At 40.4% G+C, this 12,386-nt stretch overlaps 2 protein-coding genes across 2 annotated transcripts; both read left to right on the top strand.

The window, feature by feature from the left end:
* Positions 1-1,148: 1,148 nt before the first annotated feature.
* HBE1 (hemoglobin subunit epsilon 1) lies at positions 1,149-2,857 on the top strand. The gene is made up of 3 exons (XM_055422602.2): positions 1,149-1,342; positions 1,460-1,682; positions 2,729-2,857. Exons 1-3 carry the CDS (start codon positions 1,251-1,253, stop codon positions 2,855-2,857), a joined length of 444 nt encoding a protein of 147 aa, XP_055278577.1. The 5' UTR covers positions 1,149-1,250.
* A 5,812-nt stretch (positions 2,858-8,669) lies between these two features.
* LOC129553920 (hemoglobin subunit epsilon-4) lies at positions 8,670-11,660 on the top strand. Its single transcript, XM_055422603.2, has 4 exons — positions 8,670-8,816; positions 10,140-10,357; positions 10,483-10,705; positions 11,513-11,660. The coding sequence occupies exons 1-4, from the start codon at positions 8,670-8,672 to the stop codon at positions 11,639-11,641; spliced, it is 717 nt and encodes a 238-aa protein (XP_055278578.2). The 3' UTR covers positions 11,642-11,660.
* The last annotated feature ends 726 nt before the right edge of the window (positions 11,661-12,386 follow it).

Consider the following 12,386-nt stretch of genomic DNA (forward strand, 5'->3'; position numbering starts at 1 on the left):
GGAGACTTTCTTATTTTTCTTAAGGGGTGGGGGAAGCTAAGAAATATTTGTGAAGGTCACAGCCCAGGAAAACTGATCCACTAAAGGTTGATTTTTTAATTAGACAATTATATGCTGCTTTGCCTCCACCATTCCTTACCGTAATATCAACTCCCGTATAATAATGACGGATTGAAGCTGAAAAAGTGGCATACTCTATTTCATGATGATGTGTTCTTAGGGGAGCCTACAGACAACAGGGAAATCAAAATTAAAAACAAAATGAGGGAACTAGATAAATTTGAAGTCTCCATCATTGATGGCTTCAACAAACATTAAACATACTCCAAATCCTAGCTTCTCATATCAATTCATGTATTCCTCAGTGTGATCACAAGTCAAGGTTTTAAATAATTTCAGACTTCTTAGCTGCCTCACTGGTATAAATAAGCAGAGAAAATCAAGAAGAACACTCAGGGCAATATCTCCAGAGTAGACAGTTTCCTTTGTGGTCACAGAGAAATGGACAGAGTTCCCATGAAGCATAGGATGTAAGCTTATTCTACCTGTTCTTTCTATGAAATAACCTTTGGACATTTAAATTTGGGATTCAGCTCTTAGTTCTATTGTAGATCCCTTGCATTTCCATTCAGCTTCATGAAGTAACCATAAATGTCTGTTTTGTTTGGTTTTCTTCTCCTTTGGAAAACTAAAATCCAGAGCTTGGCTATAATTCACTCCTCAAGAGAGCTAGAACTGATTGAGTTTCTTGTCTACAACATTTTTTTTTTTTATCTTCAGCATGTTTTTGTCTTTGTCACCATCTCACCATCCTTAACCAATACTAAAACGGTTTGAATAGAACTCCTTCCTTGTCTGGTGCTTAGCTACACTCTATGGATCATTCTGAGAGAAGGAGAATGGGAGAGATGGATGTCATTGTGGAGGATGACATAGGAAAAGCAGAGGGCGAAAATGGGGAATGAGTGGAAAATAATGTTGAGGATGGAGGAGGACCTAACAAAGGAAGGATGTCTCAGGAACCAACACGTTATCATACACTCAATATACATCTTCCTTGCTGACCATCAGTTGACCTGACTCCACCCTTGAGGGACACAGCCTAACCTTGACCAATGACTTCAAAGGACAAGGGGGAGCAAGGGGGCAGAAGTTCAGCAGTAAAGAATAAAAGGCCACAGCATCCAGCAGCAGCACAGTCTTGCTTCTGATGCTTCTGTGATCACCTGTAAGCTCCACGACTTGACATCATGGTGCATTTTACTGCCGAGGAGAAGGCTGCTATTACTGGCCTGTGGGGCAAAGTGAATGTGGAAGAGGCTGGAGGCGAGGCTCTGGGCAGGTAGGAAGTGGACTTCATGGGGGAGGATGGTGAATATGAGCCTGGCAAATTGACCAGCAAATTCTTCAAAAAATTTCGAGTCGTTGATTTTCCATCTGCTGTGTTTCCATCTCATAGGCTCTTGGTCGTCTACCCCTGGACCCAGAGATTCTTTGACAGCTTTGGCAACCTCTCCTCTACCTCTGCCATAATGGGAAACCCCAAGGTCAAGGCTCATGGCAAGAAGGTGTTGACCTCCTTTGGAGAAGCTATTAAGAACTTGGACAACCTCAAAGGTGCCTTCGCTAAGCTGAGTGAGCTGCACTGTGACAAGTTGCATGTGGATCCTGAGAACTTCAGGGTGAGTTCAGGAAGCGTTCATGTGTCCCCTTTTGCTTTGCACTTTGGGATAACAATGGATGTTGAGTCTTTTATTGGAAAGACTAGCAAAGACCTCAAAACCATAGATATAACTAGGTGTTAGGAGGACAGACTTCCAGTGGTATACCGAGACCACCTTGATTCAGAACTAGTGACCATAAAGAGCCAGGAACAGCCTTACAGTGCATGAATGCTAAGCTGATTCAGTCGTGTCAGACTCTTTGTGACCCCATGGCTATAACCCACCAGGCTCCTCTGTCCATGGGATTCTCCAGGCAAGATTACAGGAAGGTGTTGCCATTTCTTTTTCAAGGGGATCTTCCCTACCCAGGGATCAAATCTGTATCTCTTATATATCCTGTATTGGCAGGCAGGTTCTTTATCACTAGTTCCACGATGAGCAGATTTAAGTTTTCTTAAAAATTTTCTGGAACTTGTGTCAAAACTGGATGCATTTACCCCAGAGAATATCAAAGAATAGAATATTCGTTCAAGGAGAAATGAAATCTGGCTTTTGATAGATGAAGTCCAAACTCAAGGAAGGAGAAATAGCCTATGTGATTCCTGATGACTGAAGTTTAGGAAGATATTTGGGAGAATAATTTTTAGCCAGATCATCTCAAAGAAAAATAGATCAATTCTCTATTAAATTACCCATCAGTATTGTGACTAAGTGGAGGCTTATTGCTGCATTGGTTGAGGCTTTACTAAGCTCATTCCAACGACCCATGCAGCCCTGAAATCCTATGAATATAAAAATTAGAGGGAGTGAGAGAGGCAAATAAAAATAGTGAAATAGGAGAGGGGCAGGGAATATAGGTAGCAAATGTTGAATGGAGGGCTCATAGAATTTAAATTAAATTGAAGGACAAGCTCATCTGAGTTTATTGTATATGTATAACCCAGGGAAAAGTTTAAGAGGTGGATTTGGGACTGGGTGTAGGTACAATGCCATTATTATCTGCAACTCTTTTAGCAAACTTCTACTTGGCATACCTAATTGTCATTCTGTCTCTCACCCAACAGCTCCTGGGCAATGTGATTGTGATTATTCTGGCTACTCACTTTGGCAGAGAATTCACCCCTGACGTTCAGGCTGCCTGGCAGAAGCTGGTGTCTGGTGTTGCCACTGCTCTGGCCCACAAATACCACTGAATCCTCTTTTCAATTCACCATTTTGTGTCCCCAGTGCCTTCCTTCTGCCGATGGGGACTGGGGTCTGGCCTTGAGAGCCCAGCTTCTGTTTAATAAAGTACATTCAGTTCAGTGATCAAAAATTAACATTGCATCTTCTCCATCATTTCATCTTGTGCTAAAGGAAAACGGTTCATTAGCTGAAGGATGGGGAGAGACATAGGAAGAAGTAACAGTCCTTTGAGAAGCTTTGGGAAATTCATCAGTGGAAGACAGACATTTTGGTAGGATTTTGGATTATTGAGAGAAAATTAAGGTGGAGAAAGAAGTTTCCTGGGGTTGGAAATGTTTATTTTAGTGGTTGGGGACTGACTGTCACAGGGCAGTGTGGCAAAAACTTACTGTAACAGGAAGGCAGATGTAGGAAGTGGTGTCTGACAGAAATCAAGATAGATTTATGGTACATGGCAGAGAGTTTGCAGAAAAAAATAAAAGCTTTGTAGGGATTCATCATCTAGACTTGGGTTACTTTTTCAGTTTGTTCTAATGTACATTTTGAGTCAACCAAGTTATCATATATCTTATGAGACTGAATTGGAGATAAGAAGATCAGTTGAAGGATGACTGAGAATTTTCAAAAAATCTCCATGAACCAACAATAGCTCATCCTTTTCTAAAGGATTCCACTGTCTCCTTACAAAGCCAAGGCTAAGACACTTGAAATCATTCTGGATCATATTCTGATTGACTGTAATGTGTACTAAAGTAAAATTAGAGTTAGGATAGCATATAAATTCGGATGAACAGGGAGATGACCAAGACTTCATGTAGGAGAGAAGATACTAACTAAGTCTCATAGTCTAAAATTAGCCAGCCAGAACTTGGTAGCGTTCATGAAAGTGGCTCTCTGAAAGTGGAAGAGAGAGTAAGACATAGGTAGAGGATTAGGAAAGACTAGATAATATAAATCTTTGACCATAAAAATAAAAGTTATTACTTTGACAGTAGTAAGAGTAAGCAATAAGTATTCTTAGAACTTTAAATGACTCAAGGAGTAGGATTTGGAGGGGGCAAGTAATCTGCTTATTTCACCCAAAATGAATTGAAAATTGCAGAGACTAGACATGGATGCTAATTGAGGAGAATAGACATAATGGATTCAATCCAAGAATAGCAGTGTGTTTATTTGTGTCTGACTTTTTGTGACTATATGGACTATAGCCCACCAGGCTCTTCTATCCATGGGCTATTCCTGGCAAGAATCCTGGAGCTGGTTGCCATTTCCTCTCCAGGGGATCTTCCTGACCCAGTGATAGAACTTGCATCTCCTGCCTGGCAGGCAGATTCTTTACCACTAAACCTCCGGGAAGCCCTGAAAGAAGATCAAGGAGGTCTGCAAAAAGTGAAGGATGAAGAAGGGGAGAGTGAAGAGGACATATTTTCTGGTTGGTTGTGGTGGATGAGAAGGAAGGAGGTTGCAGCAGATGAGAAACTCACATCCTGGCTTTAACAAGAAGAGGCCTTCAATGACCTGGGGCCTTCATGTAAGAGGAGCTCTAACATAATTATTCTTTAGGGTGTCACTGCCAGATTTCTCAGAGAATCATGAGCTCCAGGCTTTGAGTCAAACTGTCCTCTTGAGGATTGGCAAATTTAACTCTATGGGGCATTCATTTCATTGCTCCCACACATTAATTGCAATATGTCCTGTGAATTATCTTCTAATTAGGCCTTTTGTTTTCACAATGGGCATAAAAGACCAGTGATTACATTGCTGTAGACTGTCAACACACTGGTCTCTCTGTGCTCCATTGCCTATTTATTGATTTGAATGCATTGGATCTTAGTAATGAATGGGAGATCTTTGTTGCATCATTTGAGCTCAGTAATTACATCTCGTGGGTTTAGTTGCCCTGCAGCATGTGAGATCCTAGTTTCCCAACTAGAGATTGAACCCATGTCCCCTGCATCGTAAGGAGGATTCCTATACATGGGACCACAAAGGAAGTCCACCATTGCCTTTTATTATGCCCCTAACAGAGTAAAGAGAGGCTCTGTGTGGCACCAAGAGCTTTTCACTCAGTCGGTAAACAAATGAGAGCAAAGCACTGTTTTTAATCTATCAATCTCTTTTTCATCCTTCTTGCCTCTCAACTATTACTCTGACCCTGAATATCAAAGGGTCAGGGATGGTGATGATGAAGGAGCAAGCAGAAGCTACATTCTTCCTCCCTTAATGATATAGGTTTAGATCTAAATTTTGCCAGTTCAGGACAATTTACCTGAAAGCAAAATAATAATTTACACACATTCACATATGTGTATATTCAGGTCTAAAGGGCTCAAATCTTTAGTAGATGAAAAGATGTCTAATTATTACCATAAAAACCAGCTGAGAAAAATAATGTGATAAAACAATTATCTGGGAATATTAATCTAAGAGTCAGAGGGTTTATTTAGAGAGTGTCATAACCAGGTTTAAAATATTTCTTATTCCCTATCCCTGAAGAGAAGTTCTAAGTTATTAGGCTTTTGCTTTCTCCAAAACAATATTTTCTGCCAGTCTCACTTTACCATTTATGTATCAACCACACCAACCCATCACTCATATCTCTAGCATACCAGACGTTTGTTTTACCTTCCTTAGAGATGTGGATCCACTGTCTTAACTTTCAGGACCTCTATCCCAACACTCTCCACTACAGATTCCTTCTTTTCATTCTGGGCTGCCTCAACAATGATCTTCTTAGAGAAACTTATTTCGGATGGAATTGTGTCCCTCTCTCATTATGTCCAGATATTAATTTCTTTCATAGCAAATGATAATAGCTGAAATTATTTGTTGATGGGTTTCCTTATTCATTTTCTGTATCTTCCACTCCAAAATTAGATAAAGAGGAAAGCTTTCTTCTTTATCTTAAATCTCCAGTACATAGAACAATCATAATACAGAGTCATTCAACAAATAGTTATTGAATGAACATTCGAGAACCCATGGGAATGAAAGTTTGAAAAAAGCATTATAGTTAATTTTACTTAATGTAAGAAACATGGTTTTGATCAGCTGTCCTGAGATGAAATGTGTACAATCAAGGACCGTTGCCTGGCCTTTCCCCAGTGTTGTCATTTGTACTAATGGGGAACCAGCTCTAAACCTAAGAACCTGCTGCTTTGTTTTGAATTTGAGCATCCTGCTAGCTCTACGATTTGAGATGCATCACTTAATACTTTAAGTTCTCATTCAGTGATCATGCTTATCAAAGTCTATTTTGTGAGAATTAAATACATTAATATATCTCACATCTTTAGTTCACAACTTGGAACATAAGCTTTCTTTTTCTCTTTCTCCAAAAATAATTAACTTTATCTATAACTTCTATCTTTTAGAGGCAGTATTTATGTTATCTATAAGCTCTATCTATCTGCATTATATGTGTATATGTATTCATAAATGTATGTGATTTGTGTTCCAAATAATAATGCTTTTTTAAAAAATTTAGCTATAAGAATAGTTATCATTACTGAAACTGATTGAGCTTTGGTGCAAATAAAAGATCATTTTGTGAGGAAATGCAAAATAAATTCAAAGCCTGAATTTGAGGAATCGGCAAGACAGGTCTAGAGGAAAGAGAAGAGATGAGTCCAGAAACAGAGAGGTTATAAGGAAACAAGGATGGATGTAGGAGGTGAAACATTTGGAAATATTGAGGTTGAAAGGAAAGAAGCTCCAGAGAACTGAACTAAGACCAAGATGTAATACATTAGGGACTAAAAACTGCTTTCTGAAGTCTAGAGGGGTTGGTTTGGACTCTATTGACTTTTAAAAGAAGCCTATATAGAGATGAGGATAGTGTCTACTGGAAAGTATAACTGTATGAAAGGAACTTTGCCTTTACTTGTTATTTTTCACTTTTCCTCTCCAGGAGGCAGAAAAAATATTGCCAAGGATAAATGTCTATGCATCATATGCAGGCTCTGTATAACAAAAGAAGCTAGAGTTCACAAATATATTGCTAAGTCTATTTATACATTAGGGCTTCCCTGGTAGATCAGACAGTAAAGAATCTGTCTGCAATGCAGGATACCTGGGTTCAATCCCTGGATTGGGAAAATACTCTGGAGAAGGGCATGGCAACCACTCCAGTATTCTTGCCTGGAGAATCCCTATGGACAGAGGAGACTGGGGGACTGAAGTCCATGGGGTCACAAAGATTCGGACAGGACTGAGCACCTAACCACACAGCACATTCATACATTGGTTGAGCATTTGTAGAGAATTGTTTCTAGACAGCCATTTCAAGCTGAAATCCTATAAATTCATAAGTGGGATAAGTGTCTCTGAGGGAGGGAAACAGCTAGAACACGTGGGTTGGAGTGAGTACAATAAAAAGCTATGAGTGCTTATTTTTAAGCCCAAAAATATGAAGTGTGTGCTGCTAGGAAGATAGGAGGAGGGAAATCATGGGCAAGTTCCTAGTCTAGCAAGGGGAACAAACTAACTGTGCTTAGAGACAAGGCAATGCCCCAGGCTTTGTGGGAAGTTGATATCACTCGGGTCTAAGTGGGAGCAGAGAGGCCAGCCTGGAACTCACTCTCTGCTCACTGTACACATCTCTTATCTCTCCCCACCTCCACAGCTCCTGGAAATGGTGTTAGTGATTGTCTAGACAAACCATTTTGACACAGAATTAAGCCCCAGTGCAGGCTGCCTGAAAGACGATGGTGACGGGACTGGTGAACACACTGGCCCACAAGATTCACTGAGGGTCCTGTGCAGTAGTAGTGTCACCAAGGAACAGCTTTATTGTTCTAATAATAATAACAACAATAATAGTAGCTGTAGCAGTAATGCTGTACTAAAAGTTCTCTGTAATTGCCCTCAGGTCTGCTTTCTCACGTGCTTTTAAATATGTTAAAACCTTAGGGATTCTATGTTGAACTGTGTTTGAGGGGGTGAGGGGGGCTCACCATTCAATTATTTCATGAAGTAGAGATTTCTGCAGGAAAATTAAAAACAGAGCACCAAAGGGATACGGTTGGGACATACACTTGGGAGAATCACATACTTGTGAGTTATTCCAGTTAAAGATATGGGAGTGTTCTGGCAGGAGGGGAAGGGTATTAGGGGACAAGAACTCCATAGGACCAGATGAATAAGTGAGTCTTAAGTGGATCTGTAAAAAAGACTTCAGTAAAGACAAAGGTTCTGGATGGAGGAGGAGTACCAAAGTGGAGATTCTTTACAGGAAAATTAGCCCAGGTCTTAAGATGGCAATGTCCAGGTAAGGATGTCATTTCATTCTAAAAACACATTTTCTAAAAGCCAGACCTTGTGAAGAGAGATTCGGATGGGAGGGGTTGGAGGTCAGAGCAGGGGATACCTCTTTTCAAAGTCAACTTCAAAGCACATGTGCTTTACTAAAGAACTGTTTGGGTAAAGTGAAGAGAGCTGCCTAGGAAGGTTTTTTTTTTTTTTTTCAGGATTTTTTTTTTTCTTTTAAATATTTATTTGTATTTATTTATTTGGCTGTACCAGGTCTTAGTGGCAGGAGGCAAGATCTTCGATCTTCTTTGCAGCACATAGGATCTTTAAATATGGCATGTAGGATCTAGTTCCCTGACCAGGGATGGAACCTGGGGACCCTGCATTGGGAGCCTGGAATCTTAGTTGCTGGACCACCAGGGAGGGAATGTTAAATTGATTGTTGCTATAAGGAGACATATGTGCACAGAACTTTGTAAACTGCTCAGAGAGAGGGACTGTTTAAAAAGTGTGAGAGAAAATCAGGAGTTAGAGGTAACTTCCAGAATCATTGCCTGCTTTGCTGAAAAAATGGGCAGTTATTCCCTAACATTCAGAGCTGCAGAAGCCTCTGAGTCTGGGGCCTTGCAGGGGGCACATGCTCTGCTGAAGATGGGTGTCAGGGCTAGAGATAGAAAGTACCCAGAGCCACCTCTGCAGGCCAGACCCCAGCTGAGTGTGAGTGAGAGTCCTGGCTGAGGCCATAGTTTCCTCTTATTTCTTTCATGTCTCTGACCTCTTTTCTTGAAGCAAATCCTTTTGACATCAATCCAAACTATTTTCCTTATATCTCTGTACCAAAGTGCTCACATAAATCAGTGCTCACAGATTATCCACTCTGTCGTGGTAAACCAGCTTCCAGAAAGAGAAATTTTCATCCATATTTCACATTTAAGTCTTTTCAGGCTGAATTGATAAAAGTGTCTCACTATATCAAATAGAAAAGGTTTATTTTCTAATAGTAGAAATTTGGCTATTAATATAATATGTTGGGTTGAACTCTAAATTTTAGAGTCCCTCTGTAAATACACATGAAAATTATTTTTATTATATGTACATATATTTGTAAGAGAGATCTCAGGGTGAAACAAACCACCTTTCTAGAGGTCAAAATGTGGGAGCAACAAATTCTGAGATAAAATGAATCACTCCCTCTTCCGCTATAAATGTGCCTTTTCCAATCTTGTAAATGCTTATTTGGATGCTTGAGAACAAAGTACCTTAGATCACAGTGGCAGTGCAGAGTACTGTCAGTGAAGGTTGCCTCTGACTAATCAGATATGAAGAAAAGACACACTCAGCCAGGAATGTGGACCCAGCACATGAGACAACTCAGTTCATCCAGCTCCAGTGACAAGGAGAATTCTAGTACTCTCTTCATTAAACACAGAAGTACCCCTTCCCCAACATTCAATAATGTATTCTCTAATATGAATGCATAGATACATGTACTGGCCAGAGACACTTTCCATATAATCAGAGCGAAAACAATTATTCAGACAAGTACACATATTACTGATAGAACTCAGTAACAAAGGGGTGATGTTCAATTCTTCTCTAAATTAATGAGTTCTTACTTATCATGTTTCTAAGTTGATGCTGGATTGGGATCATTTTTACTTGGTTATGAGAACTATAAAAGTATGAACCCCATATAAGCTTTCGAAGCATTGGTAACCCAAGAAGAGCTGTGGCTTCTTCTATTAATATACCCTGGCTGAACAGAGAACAGTGTCTTGTAAACACCTGACACAATGCTCAACAGAGTTCTAAATGTTGCTCTTCCTAACTCTAGCTGTGCTTCATGGTCAGCCTACTGGTCACTTCAGGAAGGGTGGTGGGGAGCTTGAGATAGGAATTGCACAGTAGAGGGTGGGGGGGCGACAGCAGAGTACCCCTGATAGAGCCACCAACACTATCAGAGACACAAATGTCCATCTTGCTGACCCACCCTTGCCCAAGTCCCACCCCTGGTGGTGGCCCCCTACCTTTGACCAATAGTCTCATTTTACTGGGGGAAGGAAGGGCCTTGGGACAGGAGAGAGGAGGAATAAAAGGCCACGCAGTGAAGAAGCGGCACAGACTTGCTTCTGGCCCATTAGGATCACCAGTAAGCTCCCAGACACCATGGTGCATTTTACTCCCGAGGAGAAGGCTGCTGTGGCTGGTCTGTGGGCCAAAGTGAATGTGGAGGTGGTCGGCGGTGAGAGCCTGGCAAGGTGAGCACTGGACACAGGCAGGAGAGGGTGTAGAAAGGCAGAAAGTGTTCCAGAAAAGAGGGAATGGTTAGGTTTCTTACCTACTCTGACTTCTCATGTGTTCTGTGACTATGATCATCCCATAGGCTCCTGATCGTCTACCCATGGACCCAGAGGTTCTTTGACAGTTTTGGTAACCTATACTCTGAGTCTGCAATAATGGGTAACCCCAAGGTCAAGGCCCACGGCAGGAAGGTGCTGAACTCCTTTGGAAATGCCATTAAGCACATGGATGACCTCAAGGGCACCTTTGCAGATCTAAGTGAGCTGCACTGTGACAAGTTGCATGTGGATCCCGAGAACTTCAGGGTGAGTCTGGGCATGTCTGTGCTTTGTTCTTTCATCCAGGTTTCTGTGCTGTGGTTATAATAGAGAACACTGACTTAAGTCTTATGCTATAGAAGTATTTTTTGGAGGTAGTATTTCAGAGAAAGTCTTGCTCTTGATAGGTTGTTCCAGAGGTCAAAGGTGAGACCAAGTAATTCCTCTATGACTAGTGGAGGTCACTGGTCATCTGATATTTCTGAAAAAAGAAAAAATGTTGTGAAGAACACAACATAACTAACTATATGTTTTGGAAAGAATATCTTGCCTTTGATAACTAAAATTTTCTATGAAAATTGATGAATACATTTATGATTTTTGAGTTTTGAATGAGGACTAAACAGGGCAAAATAAGAGCAACTTTTCAGTTTGTGCCTCCTCCTCTCGTCTCTAGCAATGATGAAATGTTTTTGTATACAAGGTGCTGGATTCCTTGTCAAATGGATGTCCAAACAATCTGAATGAATGTAATATCTGAAGACACAATATGCATATCTAGTGCCCTTTCAGCACTATAGTTTTACTTTTAAAATAAAGGAGAAAAGCAATCCATAGCAATGCTCTGGGGTTGCAAGTTGACAGAGAAAATAGGAGAAGGATATAACACAATGGGGTTTCAGACTTTGAGTCACTGAAGCCAATGTCAGGTCTATAATGATGCACTTTTGTGGGAAGATGGCCATGAATGCTGCTACACCTCTTATGAAGATGGAAACTGATGTTGTATCTATTTGCTGGAAAGGCGGCCTGAGACCTTCTGTTCATTATGTACTGTCTTCTTTTTATTCTCAGCTCCTTGGCAACATGATATTGATTGTATTGGCAACCCACTTCAGCAAGGAATTTACCCCGCAGATGCAGGCTGCCTGGCAGAAGCTGACAAACGCTGTGGCTAGTGCTCTGGCCCACAAGTACCACTAATTGCCTGGCCAACCTTGTTGGTACCTATCTGAGGGCCCAGTGTCCCAGCAGTTCATCTCCTGAACACAGAGGGAGAGAGCTCTGACTCTAGACATACCTTCAATATAATTCAAATGAAATAAAAGTCATGGTCTATAACAAATGTTCTTGTATTTTCTCTTTGTTTTTATCTTTTATAAGTTGATTCAGCAAAAAAAAAAAAAAAAAAAAAAACCCGCATTCCTATTAGAACTGGGAATATTGGAGATTGAGAGTTTGGGGAGGTTATAGAAGGAACCCTAATAAGATTCTATAAGAGTGACTTCAGTGGGTAGTTAATCTTAGGAGGGGAATGTAAACTCCTGAGATGGAGAAGGTCTTTAGAAAAAGGAAAGAAATGGAGTTACTCTAGAGACATGCAAAATGATTGTTAATAGTGAGCTGTTAGGACACAAAGTAGGGGAGCTGTATAGTCTGTTATTTGTACAAATGCAGGATAGAGCTCTTTTTGGACTAGTTTTATTTAATATAAAAGTCATATATTTTATAGTTATAAGTTCAGTGAAGATGGTACTTTTTAGGCACCCAGTCAAGGACTGTGCTCTTAGTTGTTTCCTTGCATCTTCAATGGTACTAATGTTATATTACTTGGGAGCTCTGTGTCCAGGAACACATTACTGATTCTATTAAACCTTTGGTAGAGATGAAGGCCATTGATTAGGAAAAATGATAAATTCACAATTCATCCTGTCAGGTCTAGTTGACA

The sequence above is a fragment of the Moschus berezovskii genome, chromosome 14 (assembly GCF_049115385.1).
Source record: "Moschus berezovskii isolate FMDL1 chromosome 14, NW_MosBer_1.0, whole genome shotgun sequence".
Classification (NCBI taxonomy): Eukaryota; Metazoa; Chordata; class Mammalia; order Artiodactyla; family Moschidae; genus Moschus; species Moschus berezovskii.